We start from the raw sequence: 26,216 nt of genomic DNA on the forward strand, positions 1-26,216 counted from the left end.
AACTTTGATATATTGCTATGAAAGAACACACTGAAATCTATGATGAGTGTGTTTAAACCATGTTAATTTGTTCTGGCACAGGTGAAGTGGTTTAAGGATGGCATGGAAATTAGAAAAGGCAAAAAGTATGACATAATTTCCAAAGGTGCAGAACACATTCTTGTCATCAATAAATGTGTCTTTGATGATGAAGCTGAATATTCCTGTGAAGCAAAAACAGCTCGAACTTCTGGCCTACTTACAGTGATAGGTAAACACAGTGTTTTAGAATCTAATATGTGAACAATAAAGATGAGAGAGTGGGGTTTTTTTATGGCTGGCTTTAATCATCTTTTGAAATTCTTTTTGCAGAGGAAGAGGCTGTTTTCACAAAAAACCTTCCTGATCTTGAAGTAAATGAAAATGACACTGTAAAATTGATCTGTGAAGTTTCGAAGCCTAATGCTGAAGTTACTTGGCTTAAAGGAGATGAAGAGGTGCCTGATGGTGGTAGATTTGAACACATTTCTGATGGTAGAAAGAGAATTCTTGTTATACATAATGCTCATCCTGAAGATGCTGCCAAATATACTTGCAAGCTCCCAAGCTCTAGTACAACAGGAAAACTTACTGTACATGGTAAGAGTACTTCTTTGGTGGGCTTGTATCCTGGAAAAAAAATTAAAACATTTGAAAATCAGTAATAATATACAACTTGGTTTATTGCATCCACAAGTAAAAAATAATATATATATATCTACAAAAATGTTTTCTTTCAGAACTTGCAGCAGAATTTCTTACCAGACCACAAAACCTTGAGGTGCTTGAAGGAGAAAAAGCTGAATTTGTCTGTTCAGTATCCAAAGAAGCCATTACAGTACAGTGGCTAAGGGGTGACACAGTCCTGGAGCCTGGTGATAAGTATGACATCATTTCAGATGGCAAAAAGAGAACACTTGTGATTAAAGAATCTGTTCTAGGAGATACAGGAATGTATACTGTCATGGTTGGTGAAGCTAAAGCTACAGCACACTTAGCAGTGATTGGTAAGTTTTAATTCATCAATGTGTAGGTTGTTTTGTTGCTTTCTTTATACTACATGATGTCCCATTTCTTCTATTTTCTCAATTTCAGAAAAACTCAAGATTATAACTCCTCTTAAGGACCAAGAAGTTACTGAGTGTCAAGAAATTATCTTCAACTGTGAAGTCAATAAAGAAGGTGCCAAAGAGAAGTGGTACAAAAATGACGAGGCAATATTTGATAGTGCAAAGTACATTATTGTTCAGAAGGGTGTAGTCTACACTCTCAGAATCAGAGATGCAGAGTTGAAAGATGAAGCTACCTACACCATCTCACTGACAAACCAGAGAGGTGAACACGTTAAAAGCTCTGCTGCCTTAAAAGTATTAGGTAAATAACTTGCACTACATTAAAATTGTTTCATCATTTACATTCCATTTTATATGAGGTTGTAAAAATGTTTGCTTTTTTTCCATAACAGAGGAGGATCTCAGAATTGTTGAGCCCCTTGAAGACATTGAGACCATGGAAAAGAAAACTGTCACATTCTGGTGCAAAGTCAATCGCCTTAATGCAACTCTCAAATGGACAAAGAATGGAGAGGAGATCACATTTGACAGGCGTGTTTTGTACAAAATTGATAAATTCAAGCACTCATTGATCATTAAAGACTGTGGGTTTGTAGATGAAGGCGAATACACTGTTACTGCTGGACAAGACAAATCAGTTGCAGAGCTTCTCATCACAGAAGCACCAGCAGACTTCACTGAACATCTTCAGGACCAGACTGTCACTGAATTTGATGATGCTGTCTTTACATGCCAGCTTTCCAAAGAGAAAGTCAGTGTAAAATGGTACAGAAATGGAAGAGAAATCAAAGAAGGCAAAAAGTATGTACATTTTATTATGCTTCTGAATGTGCTAAACATGCTTGTTTTACTTTATGGCTTTGTCTAGAAACTAAAATACTGCCTATTTTTCTCCTCCATAAAGATACCAGTTTGAAAAGGATGGAAATCTGCACAGGTTAATCATAAAAGACTGTAGACTAGATGATGAGTGTGAATATTCCTGTGGAGTGGATGACAGGAGATCTAGGGCAAGACTTTTTGTTGAAGGTATGTGTAAAATTGGATGGGATTTATTTCAACATTATTTGATAATAGTAGAAACAATTAAAAAATAATACTGAATGAATCAACATTTATTTCAGAAATCCCTGTTGAGATTATTCGACCACCACAAGATATTTATGAAGCTCCTGGTGCAGATGTCATCTTCATGGCTGAATTGAACAAAGATGGTGTGGAGGTCAAGTGGTTGAGAAACAACATGATTATCATCCAAGGTGACAAACATCAGATGATGAGTGAAGGAAAGGTCCACAGGCTGCAGGTGTGTGACATAAAGCCCCGTGACCAAGGGGAATACAGATTTATCGCCAAAGACAAGGAAGCTAGAGCTAAACTTGAATTAGCTGGTAAGTTGCTTGTTTTGTGCTCCTTTTATAAAATCTTCGATTCGTGAACTTAGTTTCTAACTAAATTGATTCTTGCTCTTTCAAGGAGTTGAACTAAAATGAATACACAGTCAGCCTGAGAAAAATGTTAAACTATTTGAGGATTGCTTAACATGTCTGTTAAACTATGTGAATATGAATTTAAGCAACAAACCTTTTTTGTTATACGATGCTGATCCAGCTGTTGAGGAAAACCCATCGCTTTTCGATGTGTATTTGCCAAAGAGCAAGATTTAAGATTAAAGAAACTTAAAGCTTTTAATTAAGTCACTAAAAACAATGAAAATTATTTGGCCTACTCATTTAAGTCATATTAGATATATAATTCCTAATTTGTCTATTTTACAGAATAGTTAAATTAGTTCTCAAAAAGCAACTCCTTCTTTCCTGATTTTATAGGAGGACACAGTAGATTCCAACCAGCCTGTATTTCTTTCTCTGGAGTTGTTCTACAAGTATATGAAGGATTTCCTTAGAGTTTACACTCCTTTTACTTTTCTGTGTTAGCTCCTTTTACTTTTCTGTGTTAGCTTCTTTACTGACTGCACAAGTACCTCAATTTTTGTACATATATATATGCAAGTACTGAACATTTCACATTCATCTTTCTTAGCTGCACCTAAAATCAAGACTGGTGATCAAAACCTTGTGGTTGATGTTGGGAAACCTTTAACTATGACTGTCCCATATGATGCCTACCCAAGAGCAGAAGCTGAATGGTTTAAAGCAGGAGAAAGTCTGCCCACAACAACTGTTGATACAACAACTGACTGCACTACCTTCAAAATTTATGAAGCAAAGAAATCAGATAAGGGAAGGTACAGGATTGTGCTTCGAAACAAACATGGCCAGGCAGAAGCATTCATCAATGTAGAGGTCATTGGTAAGTACTTGTATTATTAAAACCTTGCTTACCATTATTCCACAGAGTAAAAAGCCTTTATTGAGGGAGAAACCCTCTGCTTCCCCTCATGGGAAAGCTGTAGATCATATTGAGGTCTCCCCTCAAACTCCTCTTCTCTAGCCAGAGGGAAGAAAATCGATTCAATGCCCTGAAGTATTGTCATATCTTTAACAGATGTTCCAGGTCCAGTGAGAAACTTGGAAGTCACTGAAACTTATGATGGTGAAGTTGGTCTCGCGTGGCAAGAACCAGAAAGTGATGGTGGAAGTAAAATCATAGGCTACGTCGTTGAAAGACGTGATATCAAGCGTAAAACCTGGATTGTGGCCACAGATCGTGCTGAAAATTGTGAATACACTGTTACTGGACTTCAGAAAGGGGGAGTTGAGTACCTCTTCCGTGTCAGTGCACGCAACAGAGTGGGCACTGGTGAGCCAGTGGAAACAGACACACCTGTGGAAGCTAAGAGCAAATTTGGTGAGCAGAAGTTACAAAAAACTCAGTGTTTTATTGTTGTGTAGAAAAAGCAGTACAAATTCTAACAATAGGAAAAACCTACATGTCTTCTTTTTCCTTTTTCCTTCTAAAATAAAATGCAGATGTTCCTGGTCCTCCTCAAAATGTAGAAGTTAGTGATGTGAACAGGTTTGGAGCCACACTTAGCTGGGAACCACCTGAGGACGATGGAGGATCCCCGATTACTGGCTACATTATTGAACTGCGTAACAGAGCTACCATCAGATGGGAGCCAACTATGACCACAGGAGCTGATGAACTGTCAGCTGTCCTGACTGATGTTGTGGAAAATGAAGAGTACTTCTTCAGAGTAAGAGCTCAAAACATGGTTGGAGTTGGCAAACCAAGTCCTGCTACGCGTGCAGTGAAAATCATGGATCCAATTGGTGAGTATGCAAAGTATGTATGATTATGATTGCATTATGAGACAGGAGCATTTTGGATGCCTTGTGTGCAGGAAAGTTCAACTGACAAACATGTGTGCTGCAAATACTGTGTACAGTTATATTTTCCCTATTTCCTACCTTTGTCCTTCAAACATAGCAGGAATACCTTGCTACCACTTGGTTTAGTAAGAACTGCAGATATTTTTTTTCTCTGAAGTTAGGATGCAGATGCAACCTCAATTTAAAAATATCAGTTCAGAAAAAGCTATGCAAAGGCTTTAAAAACTGTACTGTAGGATAGAAACACCTAATTTGCAGAACCATGGTACTTTATCAGCTGCATAAATCTATTTGTTTCAATATTTTTTTTTCAGAGAGACCAAGTCCTCCCATTAACCTTGAGCATTCAGATCAAACTAAGTCATCAGTTCAGCTCACATGGGAACCCCCTCTCGAAGATGGAGGAAGTCCAATCTTAGGCTATATTATTGAAAGGCAAGAGGAAGGAACAGACAAGTGGATTCGTTGTAACCCAAAACTAGTACCTGCTCTTACTTTTAAGGTACAATGTTCTCTTCATCAACAGGTAAAATGTCCGGATAATTTTTAATATGAGGTAGTAAATGATTGTTTGTGTGTTTTTAGGTAACTGGATTGAAACAAGGATCCAGTTATTACTACAGAGTCTCAGCAGAAAATGCAGCTGGTGTGTCTGACCCAGCAGAGGCTATTGGGCCATTAACTGCAGATGATGCTTTTGGTAAGTCACATGCCATTTTGTTCAATCAATTAATCAGAAAAGGCACACAATTAAAGTGCATCTTGTGGGTAATGTGTGTATTTTTCACCAGATAACTGGTACACTTTAGGCATTTGAGATCATGAGCTATTTCTTCTCCATTATAAATTTTGCAGAGAATTATCTGCACTATGAGATAGAGGCCTGTTAGGTTGCCTGAGGAGCAAGGCATGACCTTTTGTCTCCTGACCTACCTTTGTGGAAAGTGAGAGGTAACAGAAGGAAACAAAGGCAGAGAAGATCCCTAAAAAAGAAACATCTCATGATAATTTATTGAATCCTCTTTCCATTTTTTTTCAGTTGAACCTACAATGGACCTAAGTGCATTTAAGGATGGGCTGGAAGTTATTGTACCAGAGCCAATCAAGATCCATGTTCCCATCACTGGGTACCCTGTGCCAACTGCCACATGGTATTTTGGCGACCAAGTCTTAGAAGAGGGTGATCGTGTAAAAATGAAGACCACTGCCTCCTTTGCAGAACTTGTAATTACTCCGAGTGAGCGCCCAGACAAGGGACTTTATTTCTTGACATTAGAAAACCCTGTGTCATCTGTTACAGGAGAAATTAATGTTAATGTCATTGGTAAGTGGACATGTATGTATTTTAGCAGTAACATTCCGCATTTGTCTTAAAATCTAATTAGGTTAATAATGTATAATCTTACACCAGATTCAATCATCCAACCAGATATATTAAAATATAACTAAAAACTAAAAATCCCTCCTCAAAAAACCCTCTTTTCTAGTTTTCAATATGTAACTTTGCTGTTTAAAGAGGAATGACTTAACAAGACTAAGTCTTCTGGTAGATACATTACATAGACATCATCCATCAAACACTAATTACAAAACAATACAATTTTTGTGACTTCTAGCTTGTCCAAGTGCACCGAGAGAGCTCAATGTTTTAGAAGTACTCAAGAGTACAGTGCAGCTTGCATGGGAACCTCCAGAAGATGATGGTGGAAGTCCAGTCACTGGCTATATAATTGAAAAACGTGAAGTGAGCCGGAAAACGTGGAGCAAAGTAAGTTCATTCTTTCTCATTTGAATTTCTATATTGTTTTCACATGTGCTACTGAGTTTTTTTGTCTTATTTTTTTAATCACTCTTTGGAAATGAATTTTAAAAACACATTGGAACCTTTCTTCTCTTTAGGTTATGGATCATATTGTTGACCAAGAATTCACTGTACCTGACCTCGTCCAAGGGAAAGAATATTTATTTAGAGTTTTTGCATGCAATAAATGTGGCCCTGGAGAGCCTGCTTATATTGATGAACCTGTAAATATGTCAGTGCCTGCAAGTAAGCATATTTGAAATTTTTCTGATTTTCTTCAAAGTAAGATATAAAAATAATATATCTTCCTTAGACTGATTTCTAAGATCCCATATGTTTTTAATTTTTAATAGCGGTACCTGACCCACCAGAAAATGTTAAATGGAGAAATCCAACATCCAAAGGAATCTTCCTAACATGGGAGCCTCCCAAATATGATGGTGGTGCACGCATTAAGGGTTATCTGGTAGAAAAATCCCAACGTGGCACAGACAAATGGGAGATATGTGGGGAGCCTGTTATTGAAACAAAGTAAGTAAATCGACCCAGTAGATAAATCCTCTTAACTAATTGTGCCATCATCACCACTCTAAATGTTTTAAATTTTTTTTGTTTTTTTTTTTTTTACAGAATGGAAGTAACAAAGCTCCAGGAAGGAGAGTGGTATGCTTATCGGGTTAAGGCTTTGAACAGAATGGGAGCAAGTAGGCCAAGTAAGCCAACTGATGATATTCAGGCCATTGATGCAAAAGGTAACGACTTCACTTGCTAAATTGCTATAGCTGCTTTATTTTTACCAGTCTCTGAAATACTGTTTCTCTAACAACATTTTCATTCTCTCCTAAATCAGAGGGTCCAGAAATTTTCTTAGATGTGAAGCTTCTTGCTGGACTTACTGTGAAAGCTGGAACTAAAATTGAGCTGCCAGCTAAAGTAACTGGAAAGCCTGAGCCCCAGGTTACTTGGACCAAGGCTGACAAAATTTTGAGACCTGACAACAGAATCACCATTGAAAGCCAGCCTAATCATTCTACAGTCACTATTACAGACAGCAAGAGGAGTGACAGTGGAACCTATATCATAGAAGCTGTAAATTCCAGTGGACGGGCTACTGCTGTTGTTGAAGTCAATGTTCTCGGTATGCATGTACTTTATGTTATTTATACAAATCATTAGTAATGTACCAAGGTATGCAAGCAGAAAATTAACGTTCACGTCTTGTCCTCTACAGATAAACCTGGTCCACCAGCTGCATTTGATGTAACAGAAATCACAAACGAATCCTGCCTTCTAACCTGGAATCCTCCACGAGATGATGGGGGTTCTAAAATTACCAACTACGTCCTTGAGAAAAGAGCTACAGACAGCGAAATATGGGACAAGTTGTCGTCAACTATTAAAGATACAAAATTCAGAGCTACCAATTTAACTCCTCATAAAGAATATGTGTTTCGAGTCAGTGCTGAAAACATGTATGGTGTTGGGGAGCCAGCACAGTGTAGCCCCATCATTGCCAAATATTCATTTGGTTAGTTAATTAAGTTAATGATAAATTATTACACTATTTTAACAGGAAGGAAAAAAAAAACTCTGGCTGATGGTTTTGGGTTTTGTTTGTTTTTTTTTAAATTAATTTATACAGATCCGCCAGGCCCTCCAACAGGTCTCAAGCCCATAGAGGTCACTAAAGATTCAGTCACTTTAACATGGAATGAACCAGATGAAGATGGTGGCAGCCCCATAACTGGCTACTGGGTTGAAAGATATGATCCAGAGCAGGATAAATGGATAAAATGCAACAAAATGCCAGTCAAAGATACAACATTCAAGTAAGACTATAGTCACTTTAGGGTGAAATTGATCACAGAGACATAAAAATTTAACAGTAGCTTTTAAAATAAGTTTTACTTTGTTTTTATTTTTTCCTAGTTTCCATAAGTTTTGATCCAACTACCTCTGGTAGCTTACTTTTTAAATTAGTTTTAATGAGGGGTATCTCTACAGAAGAATTTTTTTTCTTTTAAATGTTATGCTTGATAATTCCTGTGCTTAATAATCCCGTAAGATATTCTAACATGGCAGAGACATGGTCATCCCAAGTATCAATTTACCAAAATCCTTAGGTTTTTTTTGTTCCTGATACTCTCATTAACTAAAAACCATGGAACATGCAAAAATCCAAGATGGTTCTCAAAACATTCATTCAACCATTTTAGGGTTGACAATGTGTTGACATCATTAGCTATAATTTGGGTATTTTCAGATTTTCCAAGTTATGTGTGGTATAAACAGTGGAGAGAATGATGTTTTAGAAATTAATTAATGCCTAGGTTTGGTTTAATCAAATTTAATTTTTATTTCCAGAGTTAAAGGTCTTACAAATAAGAAGAAGTATAAGTTCCGTGTCTTGGCAGAGAATCTTGCAGGACCTGGAAAACCAAGCCGGGAAACAGAGCCAATCTTAGTGAAAGATCCAATCGGTACAGTAAACACATTTTTAATGGTTTAATTTAGCAACAATAACATTTAAAAAATTGTTATCAATGACATAATTAATACTGGACTCTTGTCTAGATCCACCATGGCCTCCTGGAAAGCCAACTGTGAAAGACATTGGCAAGACATTCCTTACCCTGAACTGGACAAAGCCAGAACATGATGGAGGGGCAAAAATTGAATCTTACGTCATTGAGCTGTTAAAGACTGGAACAGACGAATGGGTGAGAGTGGCTGAAGGAGTTCCAACAACTGAACACTTCCTTAAAGATCTTATGGAGAAACAAGAATATTCATTCCGTGTGAGAGCTGTGAACAAGGCTGGCGAGAGTGAGCCCAGTGAGCCCAGTGACCCTGTGCTGTGCAAGGAGAGGCTCTGTGAGTACTGTTTCAGAACGTGCTGCTACTGTAAATACAGTCTCTGACTTTTTAAAAGCCCCTTGTCTGTCTGTCTTTGTAGGTACTAAATGAACTCTTGGAAGGCTTATGAAATACTAAAATCTCCCCTGCTTCAGTTCAGGAAATACAAAGTTTTAATAGTTTTGGTGTATTCCCCGTCTTCCAAGATATTTTGTGGGAATTGCAACATTCTGGTTTACTTTTTCTTTTCCTATTTTGCAGATCCTCCTTCACCACCCCGATGGCTTGAAGTTATTAATATTACAAAAAATACAGCAGATCTTAAATGGACAGTACCAGAAAAGGATGGGGGTTCCCCAATTACCAACTACATTGTTGAGAAAAGAGATGTAAGGCGGAAGGGCTGGCAGACAGTGGATACGACAGTGAAGGACACCAAGTACACAGTTAGCCCACTGACTGAAGGCTCACTCTATGTGTTCCGTGTGGCTGCTGAAAATGCCATTGGACAGAGTGACTACTGTGAAATTGAAGACTCAGTCCTTGCTAAAGATACTTTCAGTAAGTTTTGATTTGCTTAGTGAGTGATCAGTAGCTCACACGTCATGAATTCATAGTCTTCTAATATGTGCCTTTTTTTATTTTTTTACCTTAGCAACCCCTGGGCCTCCATATGCCCTTACAATAGTTGAAGTGAAAAAAGGCCATGTTGATTTGAAATGGGAACCACCTAAGAATGATGGTGGCAGACCAATTCAAAGGTAAGGTCATTTTAAGTTTTTGTAGGCTTCTGTAGATAAACATCTTTTAACAAGTGAAGATGTTTTTCTCAAAATATTTAAATTTTACATTGAAACATTTTATATTAAAAATATGTGAATGGATTTAAGAGAAGCCATGTGGTCAAAGCAATGAAGGGCTTCATTTTAAAATGTAGTAATTATGCAAATAAAATTCCTAATGTGCCTGAACAGGGAATATGAGTCAACATCCTCAAAACAGCATATAATAATTAGTAGCTGTGAAAAAAAAATAAGGTGACCATAGTCTCCAGTTCTTGCAGAATAATAGCCACTTAAAATCATCTAGCACATAGTATGCTTGTATTTTCCTTCTGCCTTTGTTTGTCATTCCAGCTGTATACACTCAGCTAAAATGAGTCTTTTCAGATCTTTTTTTCTTTATAACACTTTTCAAACAAACTGTTTTCCTCCTTCCCAGTCACAAAAAGCACATCTTAAACCAACAAACAACTACAGAGATCTGCCTAAAGGAAAAGAAGTCACTCAATTTGCATGACTTTGCCATAGCCCATCCTAAGCGGAATTTTGACAGCCAAGTAATAGTATCCTCAAATATTCTCAATGGACTGACCACTGACATCCAAACTGGCAAAGATACAAGTATAGCTTGGAGGTTCATTTGCCTCTGCAGCTCTCTACAACCTGAGAACACAGTTCATTTCAGTTCTAAAACACAGAACAAATTTCAAGAATTGACAGTCAAACCTGGGTCTTTCAGTGATGTCAGCCCTATGAGGAGCTGAGACCCACTAGGTCTAGGTGGCTAAAGTGTGAAGAAAAGTTAATTGAATCTATTATCCATTATTCTCTTTACTTTTCCACTGTCTAAACTAGTCTGATCTCTTTTAATCTATTTTCTTGAAGAAGTCTGAAGTGTTCTTATTTCAAGTGCCTCATAGTATTTTTCCTCAATCTCTTCAGATATGTTATTGAAAAGAAAGAAAAGCTGGCTACTCGCTGGGTAAAAGCTGGGAAGACAGCTGGTCCAGATTGCAATTTCAGAGTGACAGATGTCATTGAAGGAACAGATGTACAGTTCCAGGTCCGTGCAGAAAATGAAGCTGGATGTGGTCATCCCAGTGAACCAACTGACCTCATTCATATTGAAGATCCAACAAGTAAGTAGAATAATACAGTATATGAATTCTAGAAGCAGTGTACTGTTCTGGGAGGAAAATCACACCTTACCTTTCCATTTCTGCAGGCCCTCCTTCACCTCCTCAGGATTTACATGTCACAGATGCAGGCCGAAAGCACATTTGCATTGCTTGGAAACCTCCTGAGAAGAATGGTGGAAGTCCTATTATTGGATACAATGTTGAGATGTGTGAAGCAGGAACAGAAAAATGGATGCGAATCAATTCTCGTCCAATTAAAGATCTAAAATGTAAAGTGGACGAGGGAGTTGTTCCAGACAAAGAATATGTGCTGAGAGTCAGAGCTGTCAATGCTGTTGGAGCTAGTGAGCCATCAGACATCTCAGAAAAAGTTGTTGCCAAGGACCCAGACTGTAAGAATTAATTCTTTTTTTCTTTTTTTTTTTTTGTCAGATCTGCATAACTGAAAAACAGAATTATGTTCGGCAACTTTCTGGTAACATTATGCTTTCCTTTACAGGTAATCCAACCATTGATCTGCAAACTCGGGACATTGTTGTTGTTAAAGGACAGAAGCTAAGTATCCCTATACCCTTCAGAGCTGTTCCATCCCCAACTATAACATGGCACAAAGATGGCAAGGAGTTGAAAGTTGGTGACAGAACAACAATGAAGAGTGACTACAGCTCTGCATTGCTTGAAGTGATAGACAGTGTTCATGCTGATGCTGGTGTTTATACTATCACACTGGAGAACAAGCTGGCATCAACAACTGGCTCAGTCAATGTCAAAGTCATAGGTAACTATCTTCTTCCATTCTGAGAAATATGCTCATCTTCACTTGGGCCCTGCAGCTGACAGAAGACAGGGCTAGAAAGATACGGTTTCTGCCAGGCAGAGAAATCACTTCCACTCAGACACATGTAGATTGATGTTATGAAGTCCCCTGAAAAAACACTGTACCTCAAGTTGCTCTGACTATTCAGTGGCTGCTCAAAGCCCAGTTATTTTGAAAAGTTAGCATATAAATATAAAAATTATTTAAGAATTCGGACTATATTTCATCTTTGGGAACAGAAATTCATGTAGATGCTTTGTAGTCCACATTTGTGTTCTTTGCTTTCTGCAAAGCAAAGCAATGAAATATAATTTCATATTTATAAGAATACACTTTCTCATCTATTTAATTAACTAATTGTTTCATTCTTATTTAAAACAGGTCCACCTGGACAGTGTAAAGACATCAAGGCAAGCGAAGTAACTAAGAATTCTTGCAAGGTATCCTGGGAGCCTCCAGACTTTGATGGTGGTACTCCTATTTTGCACTACGTTCTGGAACGCAGGGAAGCTGGTCGTAAAACATACATCCCAGTCATGTCTGGTGAAAATAAGCTTTCATGGCAAGTCAAAGATCTTATACCAAACTGTGAATATTACTTCCGTGTTAAAGCTGTCAATAAGATTGGAGGGGGTGATTATCTTGAACTAAGAAACCCAATCATTGCAGAAGACCCAAAACGTAAGTTTTTCTTTCTATTAAATAATCTAAAAAATTGAATTTTAAGTAAAATCTTCATACTCTCTTTTCTCATATGATCCCTATTTTGATCTCTTTCACAGAGCCCCCAGATCCACCTGTCGACCTTGAAGTCCATAATCCAACATCAAAATCAGTAACTCTTACATGGAAACCACCCCTGTTTGATGGGGGAAGCAAGATTATGGGCTATATAATAGAGAAGCTTGCTAAGGGCAAAGAGAGGTGGGAGAGATGCAATGACTATCTGGTACCCTTGCTAACTTACACGGTGAAAGGCCTTGAGGAAGGAAAGGAGTATCAGTTCCGTGCACGTGCTGAGAACGCTGCTGGCATCAGTGAGCCTTCTCGGATTACTCCTTTTGTGAAAGCTGTGGATCCTATTGGTATGAATTGTTCATTAGATCATTTGTATTAATTGCCATATATCCTCAGACATATTGAAAGATTCTACTTCATTTTTCATTTTTTGTTATTACAGAGGCTCCAAAAGTCTTCCTTGCTGCAAACCTACAGTCTGGCCTTGAGGTGAAGAGAGGTGATGAGATCATACTTGAGGCACATATTTCAGGGTCACCCTATCCATCTATTACCTGGCTGAGGAATGATGAAGTTGTCAGACCAGAGGATATCAAAAAGAGAGTAACAGTACCTAAAAAGAAGAAGGGTGAAGCGGAAGAAGAGAAACCTTTCCAGCTTTCACTGCCAGAACGTATGAGTGTTGATAACCACAAGGAAGGAGAGTCCATACTATCAGTTCGTGACTCCATTAGAGCAGACCACGGCACATTTACAATTAAAGTAGAAAATGATCATGGAGTTGCAAAAGCCTCCTGTGAAGTCAATGTGTTGGGTATGTAAAGAATGTCCTCAAAACATCTAGTTGTTCAGAGTATTAGGTAAGAAGTGCACAAGTTGAGTACTCATCATTTTTCTTGGTTTACTAACAGATACACCTGGGCCACCAGTCAACTTTGTATTTGAAGATTTGAGGAAAAATTCTGTCCTTTGCAAGTGGGAGCCTCCCCTTGATGATGGTGGAAGTGAAATCCTAAACTATGTACTGGAAAAGAAAGACAATACAAAAGCTGAAATGGGCTGGGTCACTGTCAGTTCAACACTCAGGCACTGCAAATTCCATGTAACAAAACTGATTGAAGGAAAAGAGTATCTATTCCGTGTATTTGCTGAAAATAGAGTTGGAGCAGGACCACCATGTGTTTCAAAACCAATGACAGCTAAAGATCCTTTCTGTAAGTTTTAATTTTGAAAAACAACCTTTTCAGAAAACAAGGTGTGAAACTCTAACAGACTATTGGAATACTCATCTTTATCTATGTAGATGTTTCCCAGAAGAAACATGAGCTATGTGTTAATTATTGCACATTTTAAACCATTGAAATACAGAGAACTATCAAAAATACCCTAATTTCAATAGTAGACACATAAGAATGATGATCACTGTCATAAAGCTTTACCCTTAAAACACTTAACATCTGAATACTGACATTCTTTGTGCTTCATAGACTAGTATTCTTACCAAAAAAGAGAACCATTGCAAATTTGCTTACTGATCACCTTTAGAAATCAAAAGTTCTAAGAGAGCAGAAAAACTATTAATTAAAATTAGTAATTTCTTATATCATAGTGCTCTCTTAGCTTTGAGTAAGCTCTGAAGAGACAGCAATGACGGCAAAACCACCTTTTTGTTTTTCAGCTCCACCAGATGCACCTAATAAGCCTGATGTGGAAGATGTAACCAGCAACAGTATGCTGGTGAAGTGGAATGAACCAAAAGATAATGGCAGCCCTATCATAGGATACTGGATTGAAAAACGTGAAATCAATAGTACTCATTGGGCTCGGGTCAACAGGAACCTTGTGAATGCTCTAGAACTAAGAGTTGAAGGACTTTTGGAAGGTTTAACTTACATCTTCAGAGTGTGTGCTGAAAATGCAGCTGGCCCTGGTAAATTTAGTCCACCATCAGATCCAAAAACTGCACAAGACCCAATAAGTAAGTGGACTAGCAGAAGCTAATAGCAGACAGTTGACAAGATAGGATTCATAGCCTTTAACTTTTATTTACACTTACTTGTTTGTTTATTTATTTATTTATAGTGCCACCTGGTCCCCCAATTCCAAGGATTGCTGACACAAGTGCAACTTCCATTGAGCTAGAATGGCAACCTCCTGTGTATAATGGTGGTGGAGATATCACTGGTTACCATGTGTACAAACAACTGATGGGTGTAAATGAGTGGTCACGCTGCACAGCAAAGCCCATTAAGGTCCTGCAGTTTACTGTTGGAGAGGTGAGGGAAGGTGCAGACTATAAGCTCCGTGTTACTGCACTCAACGCGGCTGGAGAAGGACCACCAGGGGAAACTGAACCTGCAACAGTTGCAGAGCCTAAAGGTATTGCGATCATATTGTTTTTAAGATATGTCCAGATGCTTAAAAGGTAGGTTTGAATCCCTTCCTCCAACCAATGAACTGTTTCTCTTTCTTCCACAGAGCCTCCCACTGTTGAGCTGGATGTTTCTGTGAAAGCAGGCATTCAGGTCATGGCTGGACAGACTATTAAAATTCCTGCTACTGTGACAGGGCGTCCTGCTCCCACCATTACATGGGCTATAGATGAGGGGGAGTTAGACAAAGATCGAGTTGTTATTGAAAATGTTGGCACAAAATCTGAGTTAACCATTAAGAATGCATTGAGAAAAGACCATGGAAGATATGTAATTACTGCTTCCAATAGCAGTGGTACAAAATCAGCAGGAACCAGAGTAGAAGTATTTGGTAAGAAAAATCTTTTCTCAAATTAAATAAGCTTTTATTTTGTCAGCATAGGCTTTACATTACTTGTTTGATTTCGTTTTTCAGATGTTCCTGGACCAGTCCTTGACCTAAAGCCAGTGGTCACAAACAGAAAGATGTGTTTGCTTAACTGGTCTGATCCTGAAGATGATGGTGGCAGTGAAATCATAGGCTTCATTGTTGAAAGGAAGGATGCCAAAATGCATACATGGAGACTGGCTGTAGACACTGATAGATCTAAATGTGATATTACAGGTCTAATTGAAGGCCAAGAATATAAATTCCGTGTTAGTGCCAAGAACAAATTTGGTACTGGTCCAGCTGTGGAAATAGGACCCATTCTTGCAGTTGATCCATTAGGTAAGATGACTCATTTTGCCGGGTTTTTAAAAAGAAAAAAAATTAATGTCAGATTAATTAGACAATATTTTTGTCTTTCCCTCTATACAGAAAGTGTGGGTTTTTTTCAACTACATGGATAGGCATCTACCTTAGCTTCATTACTTCAGTCAAGTTTCTGAATCAGTTCTCTGAAGCTAGTGTAGTTCTTTACATAGCAAAATACTTGTGCCTACTGAGACACTACTTATTACTTTTTTCTCCACATACATGAGAAACTTTATACGAGCCATAATCATACTCAGATTCTTTGCATGTAAAAACTAAGGTTTTAAAAGGCCAGAGCCACTCCATTCTTATTATTTAAAATTCTCTGGTATTTTAATTTTTTCTTATTGTAATTTATCTGTATTAATAGGTCCTCCAACAGCACCTGAGAGGTTCATGTACACAGAGAGGACAAAGTCATCCATTACACTTGACTGGAAGCCTCCACGCAGTGATGGTGGTAGTCCCATCTTAGGATATATTGTAGAGAAGAGGAGACATGATTCAAAAGATTATGAAAGAGTTAATGCAAGGCTCTGTCCAAAGACATCTCTTCTTGTTGAAAAACTCGATGAACTTCATATGTATGAGTTTCGTGTGAAAGCTGTCAATGAGATTGGAGAAAGCGAGCCATCACTGCCCCTCAATGTAGTTATACAAGATGATGAAGGTATATAAATTTTAAAGAAATCCATATAAATATCTTTAGAACACTTCAAGGCACTTTCTCTGTTTCATCTCCATCTTCACTTTGTCACTTTCCTCATTTCAGTGCCTCCAACTGTTACATTGCGTTTGGCTGTGAGAGGAGATACTATCAAAGTCAAGGCAGGGGAGCCAGTTAACATTCCTGCTGATGTAACAGGCCTGCCAATGCCAAAGATTGAATGGGACAAGAATGAAGTGTTAATTGACCAAACATCTGATGCACTTAAGATAACCAAGGAAGAAGTATCTAGAACTGAGGCAAAAACAGAACTCATCCTTCCTGCAGCAGCGAGGAGTGATAAAGGCACTTACACTGTGAGAGCTACCAATCGTCTTGGCACTGCATTCCGCAATGTGCATGTCGAAGTGTATGGTAAGGATACAACATTTTAATAAAATGACAGCTAATAAAATGCCTTTGCCTTCTTTTTAACTTAGTTCCATGCTCTATTGCTTTCATACAGATCGTCCTTCTCCACCAAGAAATCTTGCTGTTTCTGATATTAAAGCAGAATCATGCTATTTAACGTGGGATGCACCTCTTGATAATGGTGGTAGTGAAATTACCCATTACATTATTGAAAAACGTGATGCTAGTAAGAAGAAATCGGAGTGGGAAGAAGTCTCTAAAGGCGCCGTTGAGAGAAGATTTGGGGTAATTTGCAAAATATTTTTATTACATGCATAAAAATAACAGTATTACATATTTAATGGAAACTGCTACTTGCACAGGTACCTGTGCTCATGCTCCATTTAGACTCCAGACTTACTGCATGAATGTTTCCCATCCATGTATCTGTGTTATCCCTCACGTGACAAAACGAAAGAAATTGTTCATTTTTGCTCCTTAACCTCAGCTGAGCTAGAGAGAAGACACCTTCCTTTCAATTTTCCAGAATTATTAATTTTTTTTACCACCTGCAAGAACAAACTTAATGACATTTTTATTTATGTTCAGTCCTATGCACATGAAATAGGAGTATTCTTAGGACATCACATAGAACTGTGTAGTACATAAATATAGGTGCATCAGTCAGATTGCAAGACAGAATTTAAAGCGAATAATTCTGCTTAAATCCAAATAAGTTGATTCTGAAAGTAGCCAAGTATTGATTTAAATCCTCTTTTTCAGGTATGGAATCTTTCAACAAATGAAAAATACCAATTTAGGGTCCGGGCTGTGAACAAATATGGAGTAAGTGATGAATGCCTCTCAGAAAAAGTTGTCATTAAGGATCCCTATGGTCTTCCTGGACCTCCTGGAAAGCCAAAAATTTTGGATCGCACAAGATCATCTATGCTGGTGACTTGGGAGCCTCCTTTGGACAATGGTGGCAGCCCAATAACTGGCTATTGGTTGGAGAAGAGAGAGGTGGGAGGTGTCTACTGGACACGTGTCAACAGGGCTCCAGTAACAAAACCATCAGTAAAAGGTCTGGAGCACAATGTGCTTCGTTTGGCTGAAGGTGTTGAATACCAGTTTAGAGTTATGGCTGAAAATCTTGCTGGAATTGGCCCTCCCAGTGAACCATCAGATCCAGCTTTGGCAGCAGATCCTATATGTGAGTATATTATTTGTATGACTGCGTTAGAGGACTGTATCACAGCAGAACAAATAATTTGTTGTTACTGTTACTTTTTTTAATTTATTAATGAAAATAATTAATAATGAAGTATTAATGTACTAACATTAATCAAAGGTTTTGTTTGCATTAAACCTAAGAGAATATATTGACACAAAGTTTCTGATTTTAAAATTTTAAAAATAATTAGCTTTAATTTTAACTTTTTACCTCTTTTATGTACCTAATACTGTAATAACACCAGTGTAGGCATTGCCAAATAAATTTCTGCCTTATACCTTAAGTATCACTTGCTAACATAGGGAATATATGTAATTAGTATGCACATTCTAGGGTTTATACTTTGTATACAGGTAAAGAAATGAAAATACTTGCATTCTTTTAGAAACCTATCCAGAAAAATATAAGAACACACTAACACCAGGGTAATTTTTACTTGCTCTTGTTTTACCAGTTGTGCCTGGTCCACCATCATGCCCAGAGGTCAAAGACAAAACCAAATCATCTGTAGCACTTGCATGGAAGCCTCCTCAAAAGGATGGTGGGAGTCCTATAAAAGGATATATTGTTGAAATGCAAGATGAAGGTAGTACTGATTGGAAGAAGGTGAATGAAGGAGACAAACTCTTTCCTACTTGTGAATGTGTTATTCCCAACTTGAAAGAGCTCAGAAAATACCGATTTAGGGTGAAAGCTGTAAATGCTGCTGGAGAATCAGAACCAAGTCCTGCAACATCAGAGATACCTGTCCAAGATATTCTAGGTAAGAGTTCCAAGAACTGATTTAGGTATTTTTATGCAAATGCCACTTACTGCTATGAATGTTCAAAAAGGATACCAAACAAGCCAAAACAGAATAAACATTTATACAAGAGTATAGCAAAAGATTGACACACATCTTTGAAAGTTTCATTATTATGTCTATTGCCAGGGAGTGCTCCATCAGGAAACTGATGAGCAGTTACAGACATACTAATGAAATACTGTTTATTTTATGAAAAACTTACAGCAACGAGTTTTTCTATTTGCATACTTCCCAGTTCCCTTTTTGTATGTCCAGCCTTTCTCACATGAACATGCATTCCACGTTTCTGGGGGATTTCAGCTCAGTGATGATGGAATTTTGCTTTCAGTAGCTCTTAAAATTTATGTATTTAAATTTTTTTGCAGAGGAACCAGAAATCTTCCTTGATCTTGGAGCACAGGATTTGCTCTCTTGTCGTGCTGGCACAACAATTAAAATCCCAGCTATTATCAAGGGTCGTCCAGTTCCAAAAACATTCTGGGAGTATGAAGGAAAAGCAAAAACAGCAGCAAAGGTTAGTAAAAGCAGTAGGTATTTTTCCTACACCTCTTTCTAGGCATTTAAGCCTATTCCCTTTTACATTTGTATTATTTCTATTTGTTTATAGGAGGGAGGTCATAATGTACCTGAAGAAGCAAAGGTAAAGCAAGCCATATTTTTAACCTCAATATTGTTGCATTTTTGACACATAAATATTAAAGTTTGCTCTGTAACTTCTTTTTGCTCTTATAATTCGCAGGTGGAAGCAACTGATACGCGTTCAGAGGTTATCATCCCTGACTGCAACAGAAGTCACTCTGGACGATACAGTATTACAGCAAAGAATAAAGCAGGACAAAAGACAGTGCATGTCAGAGTCAATGTGCTTGGTATGGCTTGCATATATTGAAGTATCCAAATGTTAGGATTTAGTCTTATTTTTCTACATACTTATGTAAAATTTTGTTTGTTGTGCTTTTATCTTAACAGATGTCCCTGGTCCACCAAAAGACCTTAAAGTAAGTGATATCACAAGAGGTAGCTGTAAACTCTCATGGAAGATGCCAGATGATGATGGTGGAGATAGAATCAGAGGCTATGTTATAGAGAAGAGAAATATTGATGGGAAGGCCTGGACTAAAGTCAATCCAAACTGTGGCAGTACTTCCTTTGTGGTACCTGATCTCATAACTGGCCAAGAGTATTTCTTCCGGGTGCGTGCAGAAAACCGTTTTGGAGTTGGGCCTCCTGCAGAAACCATCCAGCGGACCACAGCCAGGGATCCAATCCGTAAGTAAAGTCAAACAAATCCTTTAACCACATGGTACTGCGTGGTGGATTTATTCACTATTCTGTTTTGTTTGTGAAGATCCTCCTGATCCACCTATTAAATTGAGGATTGGCCTTGTAACCAAGAACACAGTGAGCCTGACATGGAAACCACCAAAGAATGATGGTGGAGCTCCTGTTACACATTATAATGTTGAATGTCTCCGCTGGGATCGTACTGGAGAAGTGAAAGAGTCTTGGAAGCAATGCAACAGACGTGATGTGGAAGAAACTAAGTTTACTGTTGAGGATCTTGTAGAAGGTGGAGAATACGAATTCAGAGTCAAAGCTGTAAATATAGCAGGTCCTAGCAGACCTTCAGCCACTGTCGGCCCACTTGTTGTCAAAGACCAGACATGTAAGTAGCAATAGTAGTAAATACAAATTCCATTTTAAAATTATGAAATATTTTTGTATACTATTTTTTCAACATTTTGTTTTAGGTCCACCATCTATTGAGCTGAAAGAATTTATGGAAGTTGAAGAAGGAACAGATGTTAAAATTGTGGCCAAGATAAAGGGTGTACCCTTCCCCACATTAACATGGCTAAAAGCTCCTCCAAAGAAACCAGATGAGAAATCACCAGTGGTGTATGATCAACATGTCAACAAGATTGTTGATGAAAATACTTGCACTTTAGTGATCCAACAGTCTCGCAGAAATGATACAGGCTTATATACTATCACAGCTGTAAATGACCTGGGAACTGCTTCAAAGGAGATGCGGCTGAATGTTCTGGGTACATATCAAGAGCTCTTACAATTACATTAACTGATATCATGCATTTGACACTTGATTAATTCTTCTTTCTTAAAACGTATCTTGTAGGTCGTCCTGGACCTCCAGTAGGACCTATTAAATTTGAATCCATTTTGGCTGATAAAATGACAATATCATGGCTTCCTCCATTGGATGATGGTGGTTCTAAGATAACAAACTATGTTATAGAGAAAAAAGAAGCAAATAGGAAGACATGGGTGGCTGTTACTAATGAACCCAAGGAATGCATATTCACTGTTCCCAAGCTGATGGAAGGCCATGAATATGTGTTCCGCATTATGGCACAAAACAAATACGGTATTGGAGAACCTTTGGACAGTGAGCCAGAAACAGCACGAAACCTTTTCAGTAAGTAGAAATAAGCTTTCAAGTTATGTCAGTTGCTTCCATATGCTTCTATGCATACAGCATCTGTTAAATGCCGCTACTGTTTTCTCTGTTTACTAAGTTTTCTAGAATAACTTGAAGAGTTTTAGCAGTAGTACCTGGTTCTTAAAAACATGTGTGGCAATTAAAATATTTTTCTCCCTCTTTGTGTCATATTAAAGTACAATCTCAATATTTTTAATGCTTAAATACAAAAGTAAATGTTTATTTGATAAGATTCAAGTTATTCTATTGTGTTTGACCTATTATTAATGTCTTGGACCAGAAAGAATCAATTTCCTACCTTCATTTTTGAAAGATAAATTGTACAGAAAAGCTCAGACCTAGGAGGAATGTTAGATTGGCAAGAGAAAATGGTTCTTTAAACAGCAAGTGTTAAGCTGAGCACTAAAATGAGGTAGTGATCCAGAAAGGCTAGGAAAAATGTTTTTTGACAATTTTTATCTGGAGGAGAGATGTTTCATTTTTCACAGAATTATATGTACCTGAATAGGGGTGAGAAACTGAATGAGGAAAGAAATCTTGTGCAAATGGCTAACTGCCTAGTGCAATGGTGACCATGTGAGTGCATAGCTCCTCTGCACTCTAGCTATTTCTATGTATTTTTAGCATATATTTTACAAGCTATGTGTGAATTTTTTTCCCTCAGCTGTGCCTGGACCTCCTGACAAGCCAACAGTTAGCAGTATAACACGTGACTCAATGACAGTAAACTGGGAAGAACCAGAACATGATGGTGGCTCTCCTATTACTGGTTACTGGCTGGAGCGCAAAGAGACCACTGGAAAGAGATGGACCAGGGTTAACCGAGATCCTATCAAGCCTATGACACTGGGGGTTTCATACAAAGTTACAGGCCTTATTGAAGGCTCTGAGTATCAGTTCCGTGTGTCAGCTATCAACGCGGCTGGTGTTGGCCCACCAAGCATGCCATCTGATCCAGCACTTGCTAGAGATCCTATTGGTAAATATTTTACATTATTTTTTTTTAAATTTGAAAGTATTCAAAGAAGATCGCATAATACATTTTTATGCTGTATGATGATATTTTTCAGCCCCACCTGGCCCTCCTATACCAAAAGTTACTGATTGGACAAAGTCTTCTGTAGACTTGGAGTGGACTCCACCAGTAAAGGATGGTGGTTCTAGAGTCACTGGCTACATTGTTGAGTTTAAAGAGGAAGGAAAGGAAGAATGGGAACGGGTAGGTGGAAAACAATTACAGAATCAGCACTTCTTCTGTCTGTATATATCAATATGAATTGCTCCAGAAAAAATTTCTGGAAAAATTTTTGCTATTCAAGTTATTTTCTAAAAGTTTGTACCATAATTATCTTCGTATGTTTAAAATACCAGACCAAGCTTGTCCTTCCTCAACATGAAGTTAACTTTGAAAATACTAGAAGTAGAATTTTACAATTTTTATTTCAAGATGTCGGAAAATATGTAGGTAATATGTGATAAAAAAATACAGAAGACCAAGTTAGAACTGTCAGAAAAGTAAACCTCACTGGCATCAGACAATGTCAAAGCGTTTACAACTACTACATTTCTACATTTTCCTAATTTTTTTTAAATAGTGCATTACAGAAAATTTAACTGGTACACACCTTGGTTATTTTTTGTATCTCCATAAATAGGTGGCTTCATTTTAAGTAAAACCCACATTTCCTATACTGTTTCCAGGTAAAGAGACTTTATATTGGATTTTGAAAAGAAAATAAATTAATTCCCTTTTTTTTGTTTTTCTCACTTACATGAGTTTATGTGTCCAAAAATATATGTAATTCTTCTGAGACCAGACAATTGTAACTGCTAAATAGATAATTCTAACAACCTTCTATGTTAGAATATGTTAGAAAAAAGACAAATCTTTAGAATAGCTTGTAGGTCCATGAGATATATTTCTTTTAAAAATTCTAAAGAATTCTGTTGGCTAGATCCATGTACATCCATGTACACTTAATACTTTCGTGTGCTTGTAAATCTGAAATGATATCTAATGTCAGATTTGTTTCAAACTCTGTAAAGAAATTGATGGAATCTTGATGTTTACTGATTACAATGGTTTTTTTTTCCAGGTAAAAGATAGAGAAATTAGAGGAACCAAGTTTGTTGTGACAGGATTAAAAGAAGGTTGTTTTTATAAATTTAGAGTTAGAGCAGTAAATGCTGCTGGCATCGGAGAGCCTGGAGAAGTTACAGACATTATTGAAATGAAGGACAGAATTGGTATTTATCATTTTGATTTACATTCTTAGTATCTCTAACTCAAAGTAAGAAAAGGAAATAATTGACTTTTTTTTTTCTCTCCCCTCAGTGGCTCCTGATATTAATTTGGATGCAAGTGTCAGGGACAGAATTGTTGTTCATGCTGGAGGAGTAATTCGGATCATAGCATATGTCTCAGGAAAACCACCTCCAACAGTGAGTTGGAGCAGGGATGAGCAAGCTTTGCCAGAAGAAGCCAAAATTGAAGAAACAGCTATTAGTTCTTCTTTAGTCATCAGGAATTGCAAAAGGAGTCACCAGGGTTTATACACTCTTCTTGCTAAAAATGATGGTGGTGAGAGGAAGAAGACAATTATTGTTGATGTGCTAGGTAAATAGCAGCTTCAGTGCTTGTGAGCAAGTACAGTTTACTAAGATTCAGCATGTATGTTTCAATACTCCATTTTTTTCTTTGCTTCCAGATGTGCCAGGCCCAGTTGGAATGCCACTCCTTACAGAGAATCTAACTAATGACTCTTGTAAATTGTCATGGTTTACTCCAGAAGATGATGGTGGTTCTCCTATTACCAACTATATAATTGAAAAACGTGAATCTGACCACAGAGCTTGGACTCCAGTGACCTACACAGTTACAAGACAGAATGCTACTGTTCAGGGACTTATTCAAGGGAAAGCCTACTTTTTCAGAATTGCAGCTGAGAATATAATTGGCATGGGTCCTTTCACAGAAACAACAAAAGAGATTCTCATTAGAGATCCAATAAGTAAGAATATTTTTGGTGTGGATAACTGTCATATGAGATTAATACACGGGAAGATTCTGAATATGAGGAAAAATGAATCTACCTTGTTTTTACTTTATTCACAGCTGTTCCTGACCGTCCAGAAGACCTGGAAGTAAAAGCAGTTACCAAGAATTCTGTTACACTAACTTGGAACCCTCCAAAATATAATGGAGGCTCAGATATCACCATGTATGTTCTAGAGAGCCGCCTCATTGGAAAAGACAAATTCCACAAAGTTACAAAGGAAAAAATGCTTGATAGGAAATTCACTGTAGAAGGCTTGAAAGAAGGTGACACCTATGAGTTTCGTGTGAGTGCTTGCAATATTGTGGGGCAAGGCAAGCCATCATTTTGCACTAAACCAATCACATGCAAGGATGAAATTGGTATGTTTCTTTTTCATATTTCTTTTGAAAATAGTAATTACATTTACTGATTCCTTACTTTTTCATAATAATATTGCTGACATTTGTTGGCTTTGTGTATTTTGTGTTTCAGCTCCTCCCACACTTGACCTTGACTTTAGAGACAAGCTTATTGTCCGAGTTGGTGAAGCTTTCAGCTTGACTGGACGCTACTCAGGCAAACCTGCACCAAAGGTTACTTGGCTAAAGGATGATATTGTTGTGAAAGAAGATGACAGAATAAAGATTAAGACAACTCCTACAACTCTTTGTTTGGGAATAGTAAAATCTGTCCGTGAAGACACAGGCAGATATTGTGTTACTGTAGAGAACAGCACAGGATCAAGAAAAGGATTTTGTCAAGTTCATGTCGTTGGTAGGTTTTACTGAACAACAATATTGTATGTGATTTTTATTGGTGATTAGAATTCATTGATTTTTTTAAAAAAATAAGTATTTAAATGTGCTCTTTATTACAATAATTCAATTTACTGCTTTCTCAGTTTTACTAAAAAGCTATCTATTTATTTTAAGCACATATTTAACTCTGAATTTGTTTATTCAGCATGAATAATTTAATCTCTCTACATGCATTTAGAGAATCTCAACACTGTAGACAATGTTAATCACCAAATACTTTCTAAGCATTACAGAAATAATTCCAGTATGTCAAACATGTATTACAGAGGAATACCCCTGAAGTCTTTATTCCTTATTATAACTGTGCTGTCAAGTTTCTAGTTTTATACTGTATTTGCTGTATTGACAGTGTTTAATCTATGTTGTTTTGTGAAGTTCATAAAAAAGCATGGATATGCTTTATTTTTTCTTAAACAGATCGCCCATCACCTCCAGTAGGCCCTGTTATATTTGATGAAGTCTTTAAAGATCATATGGTTGTTTCCTGGAAACCTCCATTAGATGATGGAGGCAGTGAAATTACAAATTACATAATTGAGAAGAAGGATACACACAAAGACTTGTGGATGCCAGTTACATCTGCCACAGTGAAGACAACATGCAAAATTCCCAAGCTGCTTGAAGGAAGAGAATATCAAATTCGAATTTATGCTGAAAATCTTTATGGCATAAGTGATCCTCTCATCTCTGATGAGATGAAAGCTAAGGACCGTTTCCGTAAGCTTTTACTTTTCAATTTTATTTAGATACTCCAATCTTTATTCTGTTTGTAATGCTCATACACTCTTTTTTTCTTCTCACCCCAGGTGTTCCTGATGCACCTGAGCAACCAATCATTAAGGATGTAACCAAAGACTCTGCAGTAGTGGTTTGGAACAAACCATATGATGGAGGCAAGCCAATAACAAACTACATTGTAGAAAAGAAGGAAACAATGGCTACAAGATGGGTCAAAGCTACTAAAGACCCAATTTTCCCTGGTACAAAGTTCAAAGTACCTGATCTCCTTGAAGGTTGTCAGTATGAATTCCGTGTTTCAGCAGAAAATGAAATTGGTGTTGGTGATCCTAGTCCACCATCAAAGCCAATTTTCGCTAGAGATCCAATCGGTAAAG

The 26,216-nt window shown here is 37.5% G+C and overlaps 1 protein-coding gene across 1 annotated transcript in view; it reads left to right on the forward strand.

Moving 5' to 3' along the window:
* The window catches only part of TTN (titin), a 234,902-nt gene that overhangs the window by 147,746 nt on the left and 60,940 nt on the right, over positions 1-26,216 (forward strand). The window contains 56 exon segments of the mRNA XM_054277824.1: positions 82-250; positions 352-618; positions 759-1,025; positions 1,114-1,392; positions 1,484-1,892; positions 1,996-2,120; positions 2,216-2,482; positions 3,135-3,404; positions 3,600-3,902; positions 4,025-4,327; positions 4,702-4,889; positions 4,973-5,087; positions 5,427-5,711; positions 6,004-6,155; positions 6,287-6,434; positions 6,542-6,719; positions 6,819-6,940; positions 7,039-7,326; positions 7,420-7,716; positions 7,831-8,017; positions 8,553-8,668; positions 8,763-9,062; positions 9,306-9,605; positions 9,700-9,805; positions 10,769-10,965; positions 11,052-11,357; positions 11,465-11,743; positions 12,164-12,463; positions 12,565-12,867; positions 12,963-13,334; positions 13,432-13,734; positions 14,199-14,498; positions 14,603-14,899; positions 14,999-15,283; positions 15,368-15,661; positions 16,059-16,358; positions 16,461-16,769; positions 16,861-17,051; positions 17,529-17,958; positions 18,434-18,742; positions 19,150-19,298; positions 19,392-19,424; positions 19,524-19,653; positions 19,754-20,053; positions 20,133-20,450; positions 20,536-20,832; positions 20,922-21,221; positions 21,910-22,224; positions 22,316-22,464; positions 23,342-23,492; positions 23,581-23,862; positions 23,954-24,256; positions 24,361-24,663; positions 24,776-25,057; positions 25,519-25,818; positions 25,908-26,210. Coding sequence (XP_054133799.1) covers positions 82-250; positions 352-618; positions 759-1,025; positions 1,114-1,392; positions 1,484-1,892; positions 1,996-2,120; positions 2,216-2,482; positions 3,135-3,404; positions 3,600-3,902; positions 4,025-4,327; positions 4,702-4,889; positions 4,973-5,087; positions 5,427-5,711; positions 6,004-6,155; positions 6,287-6,434; positions 6,542-6,719; positions 6,819-6,940; positions 7,039-7,326; positions 7,420-7,716; positions 7,831-8,017; positions 8,553-8,668; positions 8,763-9,062; positions 9,306-9,605; positions 9,700-9,805; positions 10,769-10,965; positions 11,052-11,357; positions 11,465-11,743; positions 12,164-12,463; positions 12,565-12,867; positions 12,963-13,334; positions 13,432-13,734; positions 14,199-14,498; positions 14,603-14,899; positions 14,999-15,283; positions 15,368-15,661; positions 16,059-16,358; positions 16,461-16,769; positions 16,861-17,051; positions 17,529-17,958; positions 18,434-18,742; positions 19,150-19,298; positions 19,392-19,424; positions 19,524-19,653; positions 19,754-20,053; positions 20,133-20,450; positions 20,536-20,832; positions 20,922-21,221; positions 21,910-22,224; positions 22,316-22,464; positions 23,342-23,492; positions 23,581-23,862; positions 23,954-24,256; positions 24,361-24,663; positions 24,776-25,057; positions 25,519-25,818; positions 25,908-26,210 — 14,131 coding nt within the window.

This window comes from Melozone crissalis, unplaced genomic scaffold (genome assembly GCF_028551555.1).
Source record: "Melozone crissalis strain CALT ecotype California unplaced genomic scaffold, PUWL_Pcris_2 ptg000023l_1, whole genome shotgun sequence".
In the NCBI taxonomy this organism is placed as follows: Eukaryota; Metazoa; Chordata; class Aves; order Passeriformes; family Passerellidae; genus Melozone; species Melozone crissalis.